We start from the raw sequence: 19,361 nt of genomic DNA, 5'->3' as shown, positions 1-19,361 counted from the left end.
GCTCGAACATGGCTTGCGCCAGAAGGTTTATTTACGTAAATCCATCACCAAACCCTGCTGGCTGACAGCAAGCCTTCGTCGTAGAAAGTATATAAGGGAGAGAGGATCCACTGAGAGACCAAAGCCCAGACACGAGCAGATCGAAGAAGCTTGGTGACAGAGCCAGTGGTGATAATCTCGTGAAATTCTCTTCATAATGCATCCTCCACCTATGCCCCGACCACACAGCGACAGGTCTTCGCACACTGTCTCGAAATGGACCACGCCCATCCCCCAATGTTCACTCCCCCGGTTCGTGTTTGGCTCCCCTCGACGCTCCCTGAGTAGCCGAAAGATCCTCATCGATGCCGACTCCCCGGATACGAGAGCTTTGTCGCTGGCCCAATACCGACTCCTCTCTGCTCGTGTAGCAGTGGGTTTGCAGAAACTGGGCGTCAACCCGAAAGATCGCGTGTTATGCGTGACCTCCAATGCCCTCTGCTATCCCGCACTCCTCATGGGTACTGTGATGGCCGGGTGTATCTTCGCGTCTGGACAACCTGCTCTCAACCAGGCCGAATTCCATCGTTTGATATCCTTCTCGCAACCTTCGGTGATTTTTGCCAGCCGTGCCACCCTTCCAGTTGCCCTGCAAGCCGCGCGCTTGGCCAATCATCCTGATAACCGAATTTTTGTCTTTGACGATGACATCCTAGACGGCTGTGGCGAGCCGGAAGGCCCGATTCAGCACTGGCAGACGATGGTGGCGTCCGAATGGGAGGGGTCCCGGTTTTGGTACCCCACTGTCATTTCTTCGCAAGAGTATAACAGCACAATAATGCTCCTTTTCACTTCCGGCACTACTGGTGAGCCCAAGGGTGTAGAACTGTCACATCGCAACTACATTGCGGCAGCGATGGGATACATCCGGCGAATCTCCTCGCATCCAGCTTGGAAATATAACCCTCGCCTTGGAGGCCCTGAAAACGTGCGCGTGTTGGGTTCCCTTGCAATCAATCACAGTGTTGGGCAGCGGTCATATTGCGCCATCTTTCCCAAGATGGGTGTTCCGCTGTATTTGATGCGACGCAATGACTTTCGGAGCATCTGCGAGGCAGTTGAGCGGTTCCAGATCACAGATGCAATCATTCGAAGCTCTGTTCTGACCTCCATGGCGAAGAATGCCCCCATCTGTCGAGAATACGATTTGACATGTCTCCGACGTGTCGAGGCGTGTGCTGCGCCGATGAGCCAGTTCACGAAGTTCAAGCTGGAAAGTATGGGAATCGGATACGTTGCCCGTGCCTGGGGGCTTACAGAGTAGGTTTGTCCCTGCAAACCGAGGGTTTCCTGTTGCTGACTATATGACTGGACAGAACGGGAACTATCACTGGGCCCGATCCCCTGCGCCCGCCCAAGTCCGAGACGGTCGGGCAACTGAACGCCACGTACGAAGGGAAAGTAACTGATTCCAGCGACTATTCTCGGACATTGAAGACAGGTGAGGTTGGCGACATCTGGATCCGCACGCCAGGATCAACTCGAGGATACTGGAACAATCCCGCCGCGACGGAGCAAGTGATGGGAGCAGGCGGTTGGATCAGCACAGGAGATGTAGGATACGTCGATGACAAAGGCAATTGGTATATTGTCGACCGTAAAAAGGTAATTCCTTGCCTCGTTGCCGCGGGTTTGGCAGAAAAGATAGAACTCTAGCTGACTGTTACCACAGGATTTGATCAAGGTTAACGGAAGCCATGTATCTCCGGTCGAGATTGAGTCTGTCCTACTACAGCACCCGCATGTCTGTGATGTTGGGGTGATCGGAGTCGCAGTGTAAGCCGCCTGTGTCATTCCCTTGGAAGATGAGTCTAACTCCCGCAGGAACGAGGACGAGGGGCCCCGGGCCTATATCCAGACCTACCCCAAGACCTCGGTGTCCGCCGAGGAGATCCATGAGCTCATCTCGGAGAAGCTCCCTCCATACAAGCGTCTGTCAGGCGGTCTCTCGTTCATTGAGAAAATTCCACGGAACGCGGTATGCCCTATTTGTTGCCACTGTCTTATCCTCCATGAGCTGCATATGCTGACCATACTGTTCGTGATAGTCCGGCAAGGTGTTGCGCAGTGAGCTTCGGCAACTAGCCATCTTGGAGCTGGGAGACTATCTAGGAAACTACCACGGCACGTCCGCTTCCAGTTCCGAAGGGGGAGTTCACCTTTAGTCGCTCGTCAGGTCTCCATTTCCTGCCAATTGTCTGCTTCTGCGGGGGTTTTTCACGGGTTTCACACTGCAACCACTATAATGTCGACATTTCTCTAATTTCCGTGAAAGGTGAGGCCCAGTGTTTGGGGGTTCTGTTTCGATGCAAGTAATAGGTTAATGGTCGCGCCAGCCACTCGCTCTTTCTATCTGCCAATTGTTTGTGTATATATATATATCCTTCACTAGCTTGGCGGGGTGAGCCCATTAGTCTCTAATGAAGGAAAAGTTCCTGGGAGTTGCTGTTCACATGGTTGCAGAGGTCCATTGTCTGCCTCAGACCTTGCACTCTAGGCATCTGTAGCTCGGCATCTAAGGGTAGTCAGACTGTAATATTCACTACTTCTAATTTGGCGAAAGAAGTATAAACTGCAAGACAAGTGAGCAAAAGAAGCGACTGGGGAGATGGATCGAGCAGACCTGCGGGGATGGAAAGGAAAGTGAGGAGAAAAAAGGGGGCGGGGAATCACGGCAGAACCCGACGCGGGACACGTGCCGAACCGCGGACCCTTCCCGAGAAAGTACTTTGTATAGTAGTTTGATGGTTATTGGCGATGTTGATGAGTGGGTTTTGAAATGAGTGCTAGTAGTTGCTAAAAAGGGTCTTTTGCATCAAAATGCTGATGTCTGGCTATGATACATGCCTATTAGTAAGTGGCAATTCTGCGACCACTATATACATATATATTTTGAGGCTACTCTTTTGCTAAGTACTCGTACTACAGGATTGAACGGTGCTATCGCCACTGGGAAGTCATCGGTCTTAATTCTCGAACACTTACCATAGTAGCATCTAAGATATACAGTATCCTGTTGCTACTCACAATATACTAAGAGTAATGGTTACATCCATGTAGAGAAACTACCGAAAGACTGGCGTGCGACGGGTGTTGCAACCTGAGGCTTCCAGAAGGACGGACACGTACTATCTATCCACTTTGGGATTAGCACCGAGACGGGACTGATTTGCCCCCCACGACAAGTTTCCGGCTGCAATCGCGCAACAATCAATTAGTTGTCAAGCTCTCCGTACGGAGTAGTGAATCTCTTGCCTCCGGCAAACAAATCTCGTGTCACCCTCCACAGTTTTAGGCTTATCTTCTGTTCAGTATCAGATTATCATACATCAACGACCAAGCATGATCTAAGCTTGTCCCGCATGCAGACATTTATTGTCAACCTAAATCCGACAACATGATGGCATGAGTGACAGGCTGCGACCGCACGCCTGAACGCCTACTCCAATCCTCGCGTACGAGCCTCGCCTGGTTTGTTCATGCCCATTCGACAGCCAGGACTTCCACACAGCACAATGATACTATATCGATCCACAGGATGGGTCCGGTTCGCCCGGTCGGCAGTTGCGAACCGGATCAAGAATCCCGGATGCTGCGGAAAGCCTCAACTCTGACAGCCAGCTTCAACCACGGTCGGGGATGATGTCATGTCGAGTGAACCTGGGTTCGGGAGGGGTAGCCACGAGTTATAGATATACTGCTGGATGTGCAGGCGTGGCAGAGGTGTGTTCACCTCCTACTCGACCCACGAGACATTCCCATCCAGTATGGTCTACAATATCACCGAGAAAGAAACGCAGCCTACTATTTGGAGCCACATCAATGGCTCCGAGGGCGATATCCTCGATCGCTACTGCGTCTCCGAGCTCTGCAAGGGCTGGCCAGTATATCGCGACGCCTCCGAATGGAACCACTACCGCCATCTGTTTGTCGACAAGGGCGCTTTTGTCTTCACTAGTAGGTCGCGTCTCTCCTTCCGAGGCAGCCGGTCCAGCTAACGTGCTGTGTCTCTTTCCAGCTTGGAGCGGCGGACTCTCCATAGACGATTTCATCCAGACGTCCATAAAGGGACGCGCCGACGGAGACCACATCATGCATCGCGAAAACGGCACGCTCGTTGACCTGAACCCGACCACCGGTCGCGCTATCGGTAAAATGAAGGCCACCATCACTCAACGCTTCAACTGGGACGGAGTCGAATTTGACGTCGAGTGTGATTGCCGCTTCATAAACTTCTGTCTGAAATAGGGAGGGGATTGGAAAGTGGTCTACATAAAACTGTTCTACGAGAAGGATCGCGTCACACCCGCAGATGGCCGGACGGTGCCGGAATTTGACCGGGCGGAGTTGGAGAAATACCCCAAGGGATACCAGTATCTGGCAGTGGCACAGGCCAAGCTGGGCCATCCCATCTTGAATGATTTGCCGACGATGAACAACAAAGCCTTCTACAAGTTGTACGAGGCGATGGCTGCGTGGATGGAGGCTCGACCGGTAGGAGATCTACTGGAGATTCCCAAGGAAGCGTCGCCGCGGTATTGAAACTGGACTACCTAATGAAATTATGAGTTTTCTCAAACGTCATTGATTTGATATTTGGCGGATCAGTTTGTGGCTAAGTTACCATCCTAATCCCAATATTCATCGCAGATAGCATATCATCACTCATCGCACATAATATCAACCAAACTGAATATTCTCCCAAACCTACATATCATGTCCAGATACGGAATGGAATCGAGGAGTTGTAGCATCCCCCATCCAACCAGTCCCCAGTCACCTTCCGCACTGGCGTACCCTCGCCAAACTCCAGAATCTGCCCACCCCCAGGAGTATCCGCATCAAAGGCCGGCCATCCAACCGTGACATTAACCGTGGAAGGATTCTTCAAGAAAGCCAAAATATGATCCTGCATAGTCTCAGAAGTCTTCACCTCCAGCCCCGGGACCTCACCGACGTCTTCGCGATAAGTTCCAAAGATCATCAACAGGTCCGACCAGTGGAACGCTCCCAGCCAGTCGACGGGACTGATATTAGTGAAGTTGCCGGCCCAGAAGTACCGGTACGTCTCGAGCCCGAGAGACTTTCGCAAAGCTGAGTCCTGGGCAGCTCTGCAATCCCATTCCCCTTCGCTGATCATCACGCTCGTGGTATTCGCCGATGCGTCTTCGCGGGCTGCGTCGGAGCGGATGGCTGGGCCTCGAGCGACCTTGCCTTCGAGGTATCGCTTTGATTCGTTGGAGAAGATGTATTTTTCGTCGGCTGGAAGTATCGTTAGTACGGGATGAATGGAGGTGAAAGGCGTTTCATACGGATGTAATTGCTGAAAGCAATCGAGGGTGATCCCGAATACCGATTAATGTACTCCTCAATCTGCACCCAAGAGACCTGACGCATGCACTCCAGCTCGGCTTCCGCATCATCGCCGTAGTTGCAGCCCAGGGCCTTGGCGACGATGTCAAAGTCCTGGTAGACGTCGTCGGTGGTGCTTAGGTCAATGGTGACTGATGGTGGCTGTGAGATGATTCCGAATTTGACTGCCAGGGGGTCATCGGGGAAGGCGAGGGTGTAGAGGTGTGTCAGGGCTGCTCCTTGGGATTGACCCCAGAGCTACAGATAATAGTTAGTTGCATCGCACAGAGGTAGTTCAGTATGTTGGAGGAAGACCGACCATGATATTGTCGCGATCTCCACCAAAAGCCTCAATGTTCTCATGCACCCATTCCGCCGCTGCCCTTACGTCCAGCAGCGTGAGCGACGTGTCGTTCAGGGCCCGGGACTTGGGATCTACAGGCATATATGTTAGTGGATGCTATAGCATAGCAGGCGGGAGACATACTTCCAAAGATGTTTGCGCGGTAATTGATGGTCACAACAATATGTTCCTGCGAGCGAGACACCCACGGCGAGGGCAGCTGAGAGGGGATTTCAATTCCCCCAGTGATACCTCCTCCGCCAGTGACGAACAATGCCACAGGCAACTTCGAGGTGCGATTGGCATAAGACGGAGTCCAGACTGCCAATGACAGACAGTCTTCCGACGTCGACCAAGCCACTGCACCTTGGTTCAGGTTCTCTCCCAAGTTGACCAGAAGGTTAGGGGGTGAATATTTGTTCCACATGGTGCTTTCACCCGTCACATATTGCGGACAGGCTGGCCTTGGATTAGCTGATGACACCATCGGGACTTCGTACGGTCTGTTCGGGATTTAAAGTACCTGGCCCATATCGAGTCGAGTCAATTCTTCTGCGCGACTTTTCAGGTTTTTGTGGAGGCATCCAGCGAAGGTCACCAACTGGAGGCTACCGGGTATTATTTGGTTAGCAGAGATAGTCATGTCCACGAAGTCAATCAACACCGACCTTGGCATACGGGATGCGCAGGAATTGGCGAACATTGGGGTAAGTATCATTCAGCATGCCGATGAAGGTGCCCGTCTGCGTCTCCACGGTCAAATTCGACCAGTTGGAGAGGGTCCGCGGTGGCTGCCAGGTAAGATTGGCATAATACGGAGGATAGACCTCGGCGGACGCAATGGCAGCGCTCCCAAGAAGGGCGCCAATATTCCAAGATAGCTTCATGATTACTGTCTGCCGTTCCTGGCTGGTTCAAACGAGTCCCAGATAATCCTTGGGTGCTCTCCGACACCTTATATAGCTCCAAACATCCCGTGGGAAAAATCCTTCTCAAAGCTTGAGCTCCGTCATCCATCCCGGGCGTCCGGAGGAATCCAGGAAGAAAGCTCAACAGTGGGGAAGTTGAATGCTGTTTCTAGGACTGATCTCCGGGCCGGTATAGGTGCGATGGACCCCAGAGAGGGCCGATTGGCGGAGGCAGGATCAGCGGATATGTCTTATGCCGGATGGTGCGGTGGTTCCATCCCCACGCCAGCCTCCCCGCGTCCACTTCCTGGGGATGGACGAGCGGCACTGGCCGAAGGGTCCCATTTCGTCCTAACGATGATGCAGCATGCAGTTTACTGCGGGGACTCGGAGAGAAGGACGGGATGACTGACAAATCAGCAGTAGTGCCGTATATTAAACATGACGGTGGAAGTGCTTGAGCCCATTCCGGATGAAGCCCGATTGATTCCACTGCCTGAAGGAATCCCCATTAACATTTGCACCAGATCGCTCGCCAGAACATTTATCGACCTACAAAGGTGTTGTTGCGTACAATCCGACTGCAATCTCTTTCGAAAGGGATGGCAATTTCACTGATTCTATTGTCACATTCTGCTATACACACGACCATACAAAATATCAAACCTGAAGAATCTCCACCGAGTGGATACAGAAAGTATTCCGGCCAAAGCTGTTTAGCCCGAAGCCCCCGAAGTGCAAGTGACGCCCAAATCAGACGGGGTGTTGGCGCACAACACTTCAGACTTGCCCGATGGCGCCTTGACGTCGAACCTACTGATGGAGATGCCACACGTTCCATCCGCACCGCAATCAAGGTTGGCCACAACCGGGTCGTACTTGTCACTGGTTGTGCCACTGAAGCTTGACACGACAATATCCGTCAGTTTGGCGTTGCCCGGGTTTTCCTCGCAATAGTCATCGTCCTCGCCATAGCAGCTCTGGATCTGGAAGGCGTAGTCGGAGTTGTCCACAGTGAAATCGTTGAAGGTCACATTGCTGACCGTGGAGATACCGTGGTCGCCTCCACTCGGATAAGTCTTGATCCCGGCGGCTTTGGTGGAGTTGATCATAGTTGCGCCCGTGACATAGATGTTCTTGACCGAGTCGTCGCTCGACTTTCCTAATGATCCCACGGAAATTCCATGGGAGCCGGTGCAGCTGATCGTGTCCACTGTCACGTAGTTGGAACTGGGCTTGAAGGCGACACAGTCGTCATCGTTGACTACGGTGACCTCGGTGATGGTCACATAGGTACTCTCGCCAATGTCGAACCCATCGGTGTTCTTGGGCGGATTGTCCGACTTGGAGTTGGCATCCATCTTCAGGGTGGAGAAGACGACATTAGTGGCGCCACCCTTGACCGAGTTGAACACGTTGGGTGGATTCTTTTGACGCAGCCCGGAGATTTCCAGGTTGCTGCCGCCAGTGATGTACAAGAGCGTTGGGCGTGAGTAACTACTGTCCGAAGCAAAGAGATCCCACCTGGATTGGATCGGTCAGTCAGGTTAAGTCTTGCTTTTGAGAAGGGTGACCACATACGCATCCTGGCCATTTCCATCAATGACACCAGACCCAGTCAATGAGCGCAGTTTCAAACCATCAACATCGGAAACACTGATCATGGCAGTGCGACCGCTCCAGTAATCGGTATCGCTGGCGAACTTCAGAAGACCTTCGACCTGGATGTCGCAATCACTGCAGCTGCCCAAGTCCAGCACACTATTGAGGTAGTAGGTGCTGCCCTCGGGGAAGACGATGGTGCCACCATTTCCGCACGAGCTGAGCGCCTCGGTGATGGCGGGGACATCGTCGGTGGACGAATCGCCTCCTGCGGTAGGGGTGCAGACAGCGCGAGCGTGAAGAGAAGAATCCGGGGCTCGCTGGACCTTGGAGGGAGCAGCATTGCTTAGCCCAAGGCTGGCTAGAAGAAAGAGGTTACGATATAGCGCCATGATGAGCGCTTTTGTGACAATGATTATGGATTACTCGCACTTTCGGAACAGGTGATCACTCCGGCGATGTCCAGCCCACTATATACGAGTCGCATCCTGCTCGGATGTATACGGAAGGTACCTCATGTGGCAGTAGTATTTAGTTGCAGCGAAATGAATCAGTGAGGATTGTGGGATGCCGAGGCAGACCCTGTCATCTCGGCTGGGGGTCAGTTTGAAACGAGCGGATGCTTAATTTAGAGACGGAGCTACCGCCGTGCCCTGACCATGTCATGGCCTGTCTAGTATCGGTTAATTGGCCTACAACAGCTGGCAGGGTCCTCGATGAACTGTGAACACGACTTTGCAATTTATTCTTATGCCGAACTGCCGACCGATCCCTGCGAGGTACGATGAAACCCCGCCCACTAACATGCAACACTCGACCGTTCCAGGAAGCAGAGCGGCCAGCTGACGTGCTGGTATGTCGATCCGGATAAATTGCAAGGGCTGTTCCTCCGCCCCCTGCTGAGGGCTGAACCTGTCTGGTAGCTTTCCGATGGCACGCCGCCAATCGCTCCATTCTGCACGGAAGACCGTGGGTGTCAACGGCGCATTCCTGCAGGCGGAGGGTGCTTATTTGAAACGCCATGGCGTCCAGGCCGGGAAGGGTAGATGGTTATTCATGGAAGTGTGGAGAAAATTCTCCGGCAATGGTGTCTCTTGGCGCTTGGCCGCCGTTTGGTCCCAGTGTCTTGTTGGCAGCCTTCTAGGGCGAAGAGAGACATCTGGAGATGTCATGCCTTGGGCTGACAGGCTTGTGGCATGTGCTCCGAAATAGGTTATATAGCCACTTGGCATATCTGTCGATTCCTTCCTTTTCTGACCCCCTGCCAGGATATTATCCTCACGTTTTTTAGTCCAGGGGATCTCACAGCAACAAATCATCATGTATACTTCATACCTTCTGGGCACACTTGCCGTCCTAACTGCTACCGCGGTCGGAGCTCCGGCAGAACACATTAAGAAGCGAGAGAGTCGGACTAGTGCTCCCTCGGGGTGCCTGACGGTCGGATCGGACGGCACATATTCCACCATCGGCGATGCGCTTGATGCCCTGGACTCGTCCAGTTCGTCCGCTTGCATTTACGTGGCGAGCGGCACGTATGAGGAGCAGCTGACCATCGACTATGATGGCAACCTGACACTGTACGGCGAGACCACCGATACTGGCACCTACAAGGACAACGTAGTTACCATTACCCACACTATCTCGTCGTCGGATGCCGGCTCTCTCGACAAGAGCGCCACCGTCAACGTGGTGTCGGACGGGTTCAGCATGTACAACATCAACGTGGAGAATGGATATGGAGAGGGATCACAGGCGGTGGCGTACGTATTTTGACTTTTCCCAAAGACAAAGAGCGGTGGCTTAATAGCTTGGTAGTCTTGTTGGAAATGCAGATCAGTTGGGCTTCTATGGGTGTCAATTCAGCGGGTACCAGGACACCCTCTATGTCAAGGCCGGCACCCAGTACTACTCTAACTGCATGATTGAGGGTCAGTATCTGTCTATATAGTACGAGTAAGAAGTGACTGACTCATCTAGGCGCGGTCGACTACATCTTCGGCGATGCATCGGTGTGGTTTGGCGAATGTGACATTGTGTCCAACGGCGCCGGTGCCATCACGGCCTCATCGCGGGAAACCTCCTCCGACTCAGGCTGGTACGCCATCGACAACTGCAATATTAAGGCTGCATCAGGTGTCTCCCTGACGGAGAAGGTCTACCTGGGCCGGCCGTGGCGCGTGTTTGCACGGGTCATCTACCAGAACTCGGTGTTGTCGGACATCATCAACCCCAAGGGATGGACGACCATGGCAGACGGTGCGACGCCGCTGTATTATGAGTACAACAACTCTGGAGCGGGATCAGACACATCAGACCGCGAGTATGAGTCCTCCATTTCCGCGGCAGTTGACAAGACCACGGTGCTGGGCGAATCTTGGGGCGACTGGATTGATCGCAGCTACTAAGTGTGTTGTGAGCTGGACCAAAAATTAGACTAGCACCTCATCGGCGGCGCGATTAGGCCATCGTATGATCAGCCCCCATAACTAGTATAGCCATATTTTATACCTTAATATGACTTTAATACGGTTAAGAAATTGATTTTACCCCCTGTTCCGGCAGTCTGGATTTCATTCCGAAATGGTCGGTTTTCAAGCAGATCCCGCGCATATCCCGTAGAGATCCCGTCCACTCTGGAGTCAATCTCTGCTCACCACTCGGTATCCAAATGGCGTAATGGACTCAAAATGAGGCCTGAGCTTTTATAAGATATCGGGATTTGGGGACCGCCCGTAGGACTCTAGATCCTGAATCAGCACAACTATCCATTCCTACCTGCACCATCTTCACAGTGTAGCACCATGTCTACAAGCTCTCCAACAGAGAGTAAGAATGCCACCGATGCATTCGACATTGAGCGACAAGCATCTGTATCTGCAGCTGCAGCTGCAGTGCCAGTCGCACCCAAATCCCTCGGTGCAGGCGTAAGTCAGACTTCTACATTTACCTCGAATCATTGACTAATGTGCATGGGATACGCAGTCAGCACTAGCTCTTGGCGCATTCGGCACAACTTTGACTACCCTATCCCTCAGTCTGATGGAATGGCGCGGCGTGACAATCACCAACGTCTACGTGGGCAACTTCTTCTTCATCGCAGCATTTGGACTCGTCATCACTGCACAATGGGAGCTCTCCGTGGGAAATGGTTTTGCATACACGGTATTTAGTGCATTCGGTATACCTCCCTCATGCACACTATCCCTTTTACCTCAGCATAAAAAGAATAAAAAAAAGGCTAATCAGACTGATATTCTGAACAGGTCTCTTCTACGCTGGCTACGGCGCGATCCTCACTCCAGCCTTTGGGGTCGCACAAGCCTACGGATCCGACACAGCACAGTATAATAATGCGCTGGGGTTCTTCATGATACTATGGACTGTTTTTGTATTCACGTTTCTGATTGCATCGTTGCCAATTAACCTGGCGAATATTGCAGTGTTCTTCTTTGTGGATCTGGGGTTCTTGACCGTGGCGGCGAGTTACTTTGCCGATGCGGATGGACACGCTGACTCGGCGAGAGCATTGCGCAAGACCGGAGGGGCAAGTTGTTTCGTGGCGGGGATGGTCGGGTGGTATATTGTGTTTCATCTGTTCTTGAAGGATAATAGTCTGTTGGAGTTGCCGTTGGGGGATACGGGGAGATATTTTGCGAAGAGTAGGAAAGGGAGGGAAGAGTAGAGGGGCTACGCAGTGTGGTGGGATGTAGATCGACAATTTAGGAGGACTAATTAGTGGTAGTAGTATAGTATATCAGGGTATAATGTATTGAGTTAATTGTTGTACATCCAGATAAGCTTATGTTCCAAGTTAACCCCCGTAAATGCGCTCGCTGGTTGTGCCATTCTCAGCGGGATAACGACATCTCCCTTCCACTCAACCTATCCAACAACCCTCACCTTGTCGATCCACGATGCGATGTGCTCAAGCCCGCAGATGGCGTGATCCGTGCGCGTCATTTACAAGCTTCCATCGCAATCACCACCACCTCTGAACTACTTTTTGAGTCTATCTACAGACACTACTTATATGCCAGTAGTTGCCCTGTGCCACTATGTCCGCAGCAACTCTTCCCAGCCCCTCTCAACCCCTCACTCTCCCAACTCACTATCATCATCATCACCACCACCATGACCCAATCCGATGTCCCAGCCACCGATCCAGCCGTCTACGAGGCCTACAAAACCCAATGGGCTTCATTACCCGACACCGCCGACGCCTGGCTAGCCCGGGCGCGTGAAGTAGCCACCGTACTAAGCCAAGATGCCGCACAGCGCGAGCAAGCGAACAAGTCCCCACGGGCGGAAGTAGCTCTACTCAAACACTCCGGACTGCTGAAGCTGCTGGGCCCTAAGAAATATGGCGGAGGCGAACAGCCCTGGAGCGTAGGATACAAGGCCATTCGCGAGGTGGCCAAAGGAGACGGGTATACTCTCATCTCCCCCATTCCATCCAATCCCACCCACAACACATCACAGCAATACTAACCAAAATCCACCAGATCAATCGGTATGCTCCTAGGCTACCACCTCCTCTGGTCCACAACCGCCAACATCGTCGGCACCCCGTCTCAAGCCGACCGCATCCACCAATGGATCATCACAAACAACTACTTGGTCGGCGGGGCCGTCAATCCCCGCGACAGCGATCTAACCATCACCTCCGACGGAGAAGACATCATCTTCAACGGGGCCAAGTTCTTCAACACAGGTGGTGTCGTCTCCGACCTCACTGTCCTAGAGGGTGTCCTTGACGGCACAGGCGAGCACATCTTCGCACTCGTCGAGACCCGGCAGGCGGGGATCAAATTCGCCCATAACTGGAACAACATCGGACTACGCTTGACCGAGTCCGGAGGAGTCAAGATAGAGAATGTGCGTGCGCCGTGGACAGATGCATTGGGTTGGGATAATGTGTCGAAGAGGCCGCGTGAAGAGGTTCTGGGCGTGCCGTTTGCGAGTTTGTTGCTTCCGACGTATGATATACTCTCCTTCCTTCACATTATATTCATTTACAAATACCGTAATGCTAACCGAGAGCGCAGAATCCAACTCGTCTTCAGCAACTTCTATCTCGGCATCGCTCAAGGCGCACTAGCCTTCGCATCCCAATACACTGTCAGCACGACCCGTCCATGGCCCTTCGGCGGGGACAACAAAGCCTCCGCGACGGAGGAATTCTACATTCTCGAGCGTTACGGGAACTTCTTCGCGCATCTCCGTGCGGCAGAGGCGCTGGCTGATCGGGCTGGGGAGGAGATTTCATCCTTGTATCGCGAACACTCGGAGAATCGGCCTGGGTTGACGGCTAGACAACGGGGTGAGTTGGCCGAGTGGGTTACCAGTGTCAAGGTGGTTACTACGGATGTGGGGTTGAGGGTGACTTCGGGGATCTTTGAGGTTACTGGTGCGAGGGCGACGGCTGTGAAGGTCGGGTTGGATCGCTTCTGGCGGGATATTCGGACACATACCCTGCATGATCCGGTGGCGTATAAGAATCGCGAACTGGGGAGGTATGCTCTGTTGGGTGAGGTGCCGGAGCCGTCGTGGTATACTTAGAGTTGCGTTTACTGATAGAGCTTTATGAATATACATGTTCCAACGATTGTATATCTGAGATGGTGGTGTAGACTACTGTCACGAGATCTCGTAAACTACGATCGTATACTACGGATACTGTGTAAGTGTACCATCATGTTACTGAAAATGAAGCTCGAATGAGAAGGAAAGACAGCTACAGAAACCAGTGAAAGTAGAGAAATGGGGATAAGTCCAATTTCATTGCAACTACATAAGAATGCATCAAGAGAGAGTAGCTATTTCTTCACTCAGTCTCGCTTCACGAGGAGGCTTTTGGAACTCTCCCTGGACTACTTCATCTTCCCGCTGTGACAACGTTGACTGAAGGGCGGAATAGCGGCCAGGATCGCCGCACAGGAATAACAAGTGCCGATGCCAGCTTCGTTGCCATAGGAAATGTGAGAAAATGCCATCTCTCGATGCTTGGGCTTGCTAATCCAGGTGATTCCGGGGAGGGTGTATGACGGCCAGACATCGTTGGTCACCTAGCAAATGAAATGTTAGTTTTCATGTCCACAAGATATTCTGGAATGCAACCATACCTGTTTGAGGTCCTCCTCTCCGCGATCAGTGTTGAAGTACCTTTGGAGACGCGGGGCCACACGGGCACGCCCTGCCCGGTGAATGCTGTTTGGCTTCTTTGGCAGATGGTACTTTTTTCCAAACGCGAAGGCATCTTTCATGTCATGTACTTCGCGTGTCAACAATAGCCGCTTCCAGTGCTGATCCACGTCAAGAAGACCATTACTGGACTTCCAGGGGTACAACTCGCTGTACTTGAGAGGATACTCTTTGCCCTCCTTCAGGTACTTTTGTGGCCCAGAACGGTTGTAGCATCTCTGGGACCAATACTCCCCATCAGAGTCTGAGTCTTCCTCAGAGTCCGGGCCTTGCTCGGGGCCACTCTCCTCGGGAACATCAAAACCTACAGAGTCTTCCTGGGGTTCTAGGATTGGGAGGATGCTCACGTCTATACCGAGTGCCTCGAAAACAGCATAGACTACAAGGTCGGCGCCCTTCAAGGCACGCGGAAGTAGAAGTTCGGCTAGACCCGAGGAATGGGGATAGGCATGGCAGCAGAAGACCCCTATCACGCCGCCATCATTCATAAACCCAGGGGTGGTCAGTAGACTTTCGATCAACCCATAGAGCGGGAGAGTCTGTGGATCGAGGACGGGACGGATGGGAGCGAGTATGGCACCGGGCATCTCCCGTACATACAGATTGTATGTGAGAGTGATGCGATGGCCTGATTTGATCGTCTTGATCTCATGCTCGCAATCCGAATAGAAGGCAGCCCATTGGATGCTAGAGCTACTCTGCCGACTCCAATCAAAGTTGGTCTCCTGCCCGTGATGCTGCACAGTCAGGTTGCCCCCCTCGAACTCGCATGGCAGGCAAACCACGAGGGATCCAATCTGGTGCTCTGAGCGTGGCGTGTCGACGTGTTTGCGGAAAAGCCCAGAGGGTCCCGAGTATACCTGCAGTGGATTCAATCAGAACATGAGCATAATAGGGGCATGGGGTAAAACGGACATTCAACTTGTACAACTCAGCCTTCAGCTTGCGGAACTGCAGCCGATTCTCAGTCCCACTGCTTATCCCAGGTAAAAGGATCTGCTCAATAAGCTCAATTATGCCAAAGTCAGCTGGGTGGAAGCTTGTCAGAAATCGGTCAGTGTCGAGCTTGCCCGCCCGGCGGTATTCGGGGTCAAGGATGTCCTGTCCACCCCTACCAAAGCTCGCAGGTTGGCAAGCATCAAGAAGGGATTGGGGCCCATGAATTGAAGAATGATTGGTCTCACTTGGCACCGGCAGCGTGAGCTTCTGTGCGGTGGAGTCGTGCTCGGCACCCCAGTGAACCACCTGCACACGGGGGAAGTAGGTCCAGCTGTAGATTGCTCAGGGCCGATGAGATCCGCGATCGGGATGCTGCCTCCGCATGTAAACGAGGCAGACAAGGTTTCGCTCTCAATTGCGTATCTCAACTGCCGGCAAGCCTGCATAAAGGAACCGGTCACTAGGGAGGAAGCCCCGGTGCTCTTCTCTTCCGCTGTTGCCACACGTGCCGCACCCAAAGTGTCGAGGAGTCGATCCATGATACAAGCATCGGGGTGTGCGAGACCTTTTCTCCCACACACATCTGCCCGAAGTTTCTTTTTTGGTCTATCCTCAGTTTTTGTGTCTTCTGCTTCGGCGTCTTCTCTTTTCACATCATCTGTCTCCATACCCTCCGGCTTCTCATTGTCTTCAAGGGGACTATCTTTGTCGGAGGTTTGCTGCAGATAGTCTCGGTCCCAGACCACCCTGGAGCCGATAGCCTTCCATCGGCTTTCCATTCTTCGAAACACTCTCTTGTTTGTCAGAATATCAGTGCCTTCCTCCACATAGCCCGGACGAAGGCGATTCAAATTATCCCGGAGTTCAGAGGCAATTTCGCGCAGCTCCTCGGCTCCCTCTCCATTCCATTCCAATGCCTCCTGTGCTTTTGCCGGATTTCCAGTCCGATAGGCATAGGAGTACCTACATTTCACCTGTTCAAGGATGGAAGGATTGAGCCGGTGAACGCGGACGAGGAACCTATCAACGCATGCATCGGCTTTACAAGACTGTCATATACTATCAGCATGTTCTCAGGAGATTCAGACGATATCACCATATTATTTCTTCTTGATGTCATTGTACAAAAGGAAAGACAAAAGAGGGTGTGAGAAAAGAAGCATCAAAGAGAAACATCCACATCGACAAGTCAGGACATAACGGGGTGACTTACATCGATGAGAGACTTGTTGACCCGATCCTCGAGGTCCACGAGGGTGTGTTCAAAGTGAGGTGCTGAGCGAGTTCGACGAGGCATTTTCCGTTCCGTTATCGATGAGAGCAGTCGTTGTAGTATGGTTTGTTAGATGATTGGAAACTACCTCAGCGAGTGAGGCGGGTGGAGTATTTATGTTGAGGGAGGAGTCTCCTGCTGAGGGATTAGGGCAAGAGTGACGGCATGGAAAGTGCATATACTATCTGCAAGGTTTCCAGGCAGCACAGGCAGCAGCCTGGAGCCTCAAGGCCTTCACCATGGGCCTCCTGCATGAGCCCGCCATGTGTGACCAGTCAACCTACCGACAGCAGTGGCATATTGAACAATTCACACAGACCGCAGTGAAGATAATTTCCGACCGATAATAGAAATTGGAATACTGCAGAGCGGCAAGATGCATGAACAAGGAAGCTTCCGATTGTGATTCAGCCTGGGGACTGGGGCATTAACCTTGTTCTGCTCAGGTACGGGAAGAGCAATCACTGCACACTCTTTAACTTACTGCTTCATTACAAACCATTGACTTCACTTTGGGATGACTGGGTCATTAACCTACCGGACAGAATTTGGCTGGGTCGCATTGGTCTGTATTTTTTTTATAGCGATAATAGTATAATTACTGCCGATATCGATACAGGTGAAATGACTCCATGGTCTGACAGCCACTACGATCGACTGTTTGCAGGTGTCTCACATCCACTGAAAGAGTATCATAGGGACTGCAACTCCCACAAAAGTTTATATCCTCCAGACTCATCCATTGTATCTCAACAGCTAATACCTTAACTTACTGACACTCTTGGTTTATTCAATAGTAGCTGGACATATGCACAGAAGCACGGCGATGTTGACCCTCCTGTTCCATAGTGCGCTCGGACCCATTATCACCTGCCTTGCATGTAACCCAAACATCCGGTGCCATCACAGGCTGTATATAATTAAAGAAAAGTCTATGCTCTCATACAGAACATGAATATGAATATCGATCAATCTGACCTTCTCCCGCCCTTAGGGTGGATTCCTGTGTTTCAAAGGCCTCGTGAGCATTCCACATGACATCAGGATCGGCGCTAGGGGCGCCCACAAGATATAAACACCAGCGTCAGACATTCTCCCCTCTGACACCTTTCAAATTCCGACAATGATCGCATCGGCAATATATGTTCTCCTGGGGCTTGTCTCTATCGTCGCCTCATCTCCCAGTCAACTAACCCTCACCTCCACCACACCATACCTTGACAACGCCAAGTCTGCCGTGAACACGCTACAGAAATGGTACAATCAAACGACAGGACTGTGGGATACGACCGGCTGGTGGAATAGTGCTATTTGCCTGACCGTCCTGGGCGATCTCACGGCACTGGACCCTTCCATGCTCAACTCGAGCTCAGTATTATTCAACAATACCTTCATCCAAGCCCCAAATTCCACTCTTTCCCATAGCGTTCGCAAACCAACGTCGCAATACAAGCGTCAATCACCCCTTAACGATACTGAATCCGATACTGAGTTTCTCAATGATTACTACGACGACGAGGGGTGGTGGGCGCTGGCGTGGATCCAGGCCTACGATTTGACTCAGGATCGGCAATACCTGGACACTGCAGTGAACATATTTAGTGACATGGCAGCCGGGTGGGATAGTACATGCGGGGGTATTTGGTGGGACAAGAGTCATACCGGCAACAACGCTATCGAGAATGAGCTGTTCTTGAGCGTCGCTGCTCATCTAGGGCGACGAGATACCGATAACACATCTTACTATCTCGACTGGGCAATGAAAGAATGGCAGTGGTTCGAGAATAGCGGGTTGATTAATAGTCAAAATACCATTAACGATGGACTGGATCTGCAAAGCTGTCAAAATAACAATGGCACAGTCTGGAGCTACAATCAGGGCGTGATTCTAGGGGGACTAGTCGAGTTGTCGCAGCTGGTCTCAAATACATCATATATAGCCACAGCGCAGCGGATCGCCAATGCAGCTATAAAGACATTGAGCGATGTCAATGGGGTTCTCCAGGAATCCTGTGATCCAAACTGCACCGGGGATGCACCACAGTTCAAGGGAATCTTGATGCGAAATCTTCAGATGCTGTACCAGGCTAGTCCTGAAGACGGGGTAAAGCAGTTTCTGCAGCAGAATGCCAACAGCATCTGGCAGGATGATCAGGGCGATGGGAATCAACTCGGCCCTGTCTGGTCAGGGCCTTTCACTGCGGCTGATGCATCTACGCAGAGTTCTGCCTGTGAAGCATTAGTGGCGGCGGCAGCCATTCGCTGAGCCGACCATTCGCTGAGCTTATGCGTCACTGGAATAGTGTTTGCGCGTTAATAATGATAGAGAGCTAGATTCACGCAATACATTCATGGGATTGTGCAGTGATTGCCCATCACAGGACAGATGGACATATCTACTATATAAAGGCTTGCCTCGCCGTCTTCTCCTCCAACTTCTGCATTTTCCTCAGATGGGTGAGTTCGGGCCAGTGCGGCTGGGAGCAGAGAGTCTCAAATTGGATATTTTGACGCGGGTCTGCCGTTCACTTCAACCTGTGATCACCCAATCAGGCACAGAAGAGCACCAGCGCCGAGAAAGACAGTGAATCCTCAAATTGGCCATGGATTCTACTACTTTTCAGCTCCACGATGGAGTGTTGCTTCCATCTCACATTCTCTCATTTACCTTTCCCATACAACTCGACTGCTCATCTGGCTT

At 52.0% G+C, this 19,361-nt stretch overlaps 7 protein-coding genes across 7 annotated transcripts; 4 read left to right on the top strand and 3 right to left on the bottom strand.

The window, feature by feature from the left end:
• Positions 1-196: 196 nt before the first annotated feature.
• On the top strand, positions 197-4,581 carry BO87DRAFT_461626 (acetyl-CoA synthetase-like protein; the record flags this gene model as incomplete). Its single annotated transcript, XM_025629106.1, has 8 exons — positions 197-1,299; positions 1,356-1,644; positions 1,712-1,815; positions 1,864-2,017; positions 2,088-2,167; positions 3,752-3,996; positions 4,058-4,233; positions 4,288-4,581. The coding sequence occupies 8 exons, from the start codon at positions 197-199 to the stop codon at positions 4,579-4,581; spliced, it is 2,445 nt and encodes an 814-aa protein (XP_025476755.1).
• On the bottom strand, positions 4,521-6,732 carry BO87DRAFT_136958 (carboxylesterase, type B). The gene is made up of 6 exons (XM_025618087.1): positions 6,403-6,732; positions 6,258-6,342; positions 5,879-6,193; positions 5,711-5,826; positions 5,352-5,649; positions 4,521-5,301 (listed from the first exon to the last, which is right to left on the bottom strand). The coding sequence occupies exons 1-6, from the start codon at positions 6,619-6,621 to the stop codon at positions 4,754-4,756; spliced, it is 1,581 nt and encodes a 526-aa protein (XP_025476754.1). The 5' UTR covers positions 6,622-6,732; the 3' UTR covers positions 4,521-4,753.
• Positions 6,733-7,358: 626 nt separating this feature from the next.
• On the bottom strand, positions 7,359-8,636 carry BO87DRAFT_315601 (putative extracellular exo-polygalacturonase; the record flags this gene model as incomplete). The annotated part of the gene is made up of 2 exons (XM_025619701.1): positions 7,359-8,166; positions 8,224-8,636. 2 exons carry the CDS (start codon positions 8,634-8,636, stop codon positions 7,359-7,361), a joined length of 1,221 nt encoding a protein of 406 aa, XP_025476753.1.
• Positions 8,637-9,509: 873 nt separating this feature from the next.
• Positions 9,510-10,744, top strand: pmeA (putative pectin methylesterase). Its single transcript, XM_025623966.1, has 3 exons — positions 9,510-10,007; positions 10,063-10,175; positions 10,225-10,744. The coding sequence occupies exons 1-3, from the start codon at positions 9,565-9,567 to the stop codon at positions 10,650-10,652; spliced, it is 984 nt and encodes a 327-aa protein (XP_025476752.1). The 5' UTR covers positions 9,510-9,564; the 3' UTR covers positions 10,653-10,744.
• Positions 10,745-10,960: 216 nt separating this feature from the next.
• BO87DRAFT_365304 (thermophilic desulfurizing enzyme family protein) lies at positions 10,961-13,806 on the top strand (the record flags this gene model as incomplete). Its single annotated transcript, XM_025621792.1, has 6 exons — positions 10,961-11,171; positions 11,230-11,425; positions 11,511-11,815; positions 12,100-12,674; positions 12,750-13,223; positions 13,293-13,806. Exons 1-6 carry the CDS (start codon positions 11,049-11,051, stop codon positions 13,804-13,806), a joined length of 2,187 nt encoding a protein of 728 aa, XP_025476751.1. The 5' UTR covers positions 10,961-11,048.
• A 224-nt stretch (positions 13,807-14,030) lies between these two features.
• On the bottom strand, positions 14,031-16,684 carry BO87DRAFT_461622 (2OG-Fe(II) oxygenase; the record flags this gene model as incomplete). The annotated part of the gene is made up of 5 exons (XM_025629105.1): positions 14,031-14,312; positions 14,370-15,308; positions 15,364-15,718; positions 15,787-16,436; positions 16,601-16,684. 5 exons carry the CDS (start codon positions 16,682-16,684, stop codon positions 14,118-14,120), a joined length of 2,223 nt encoding a protein of 740 aa, XP_025476750.1. The 3' UTR covers positions 14,031-14,117.
• Positions 16,685-17,777: 1,093 nt separating this feature from the next.
• On the top strand, positions 17,778-19,175 carry BO87DRAFT_136931 (putative glycosyl hydrolase). Its single transcript, XM_025618086.1, has one exon. The coding sequence runs from the start codon at positions 17,784-17,786 to the stop codon at positions 18,924-18,926; it is 1,143 nt and encodes a 380-aa protein (XP_025476749.1). The 5' UTR covers positions 17,778-17,783; the 3' UTR covers positions 18,927-19,175.
• The last annotated feature ends 186 nt before the right edge of the window (positions 19,176-19,361 follow it).

Source organism: Aspergillus neoniger, assembly GCF_003184625.1.
Source record: "Aspergillus neoniger CBS 115656 unplaced genomic scaffold BO87scaffold_30, whole genome shotgun sequence".
Lineage (NCBI taxonomy): Eukaryota > Fungi > Ascomycota > Eurotiomycetes > Eurotiales > Aspergillaceae > Aspergillus > Aspergillus neoniger.
The sequence above is the reverse complement of the archived record's forward strand: the minus strand, read 5'-3'. Positions and strand labels throughout refer to the sequence as shown.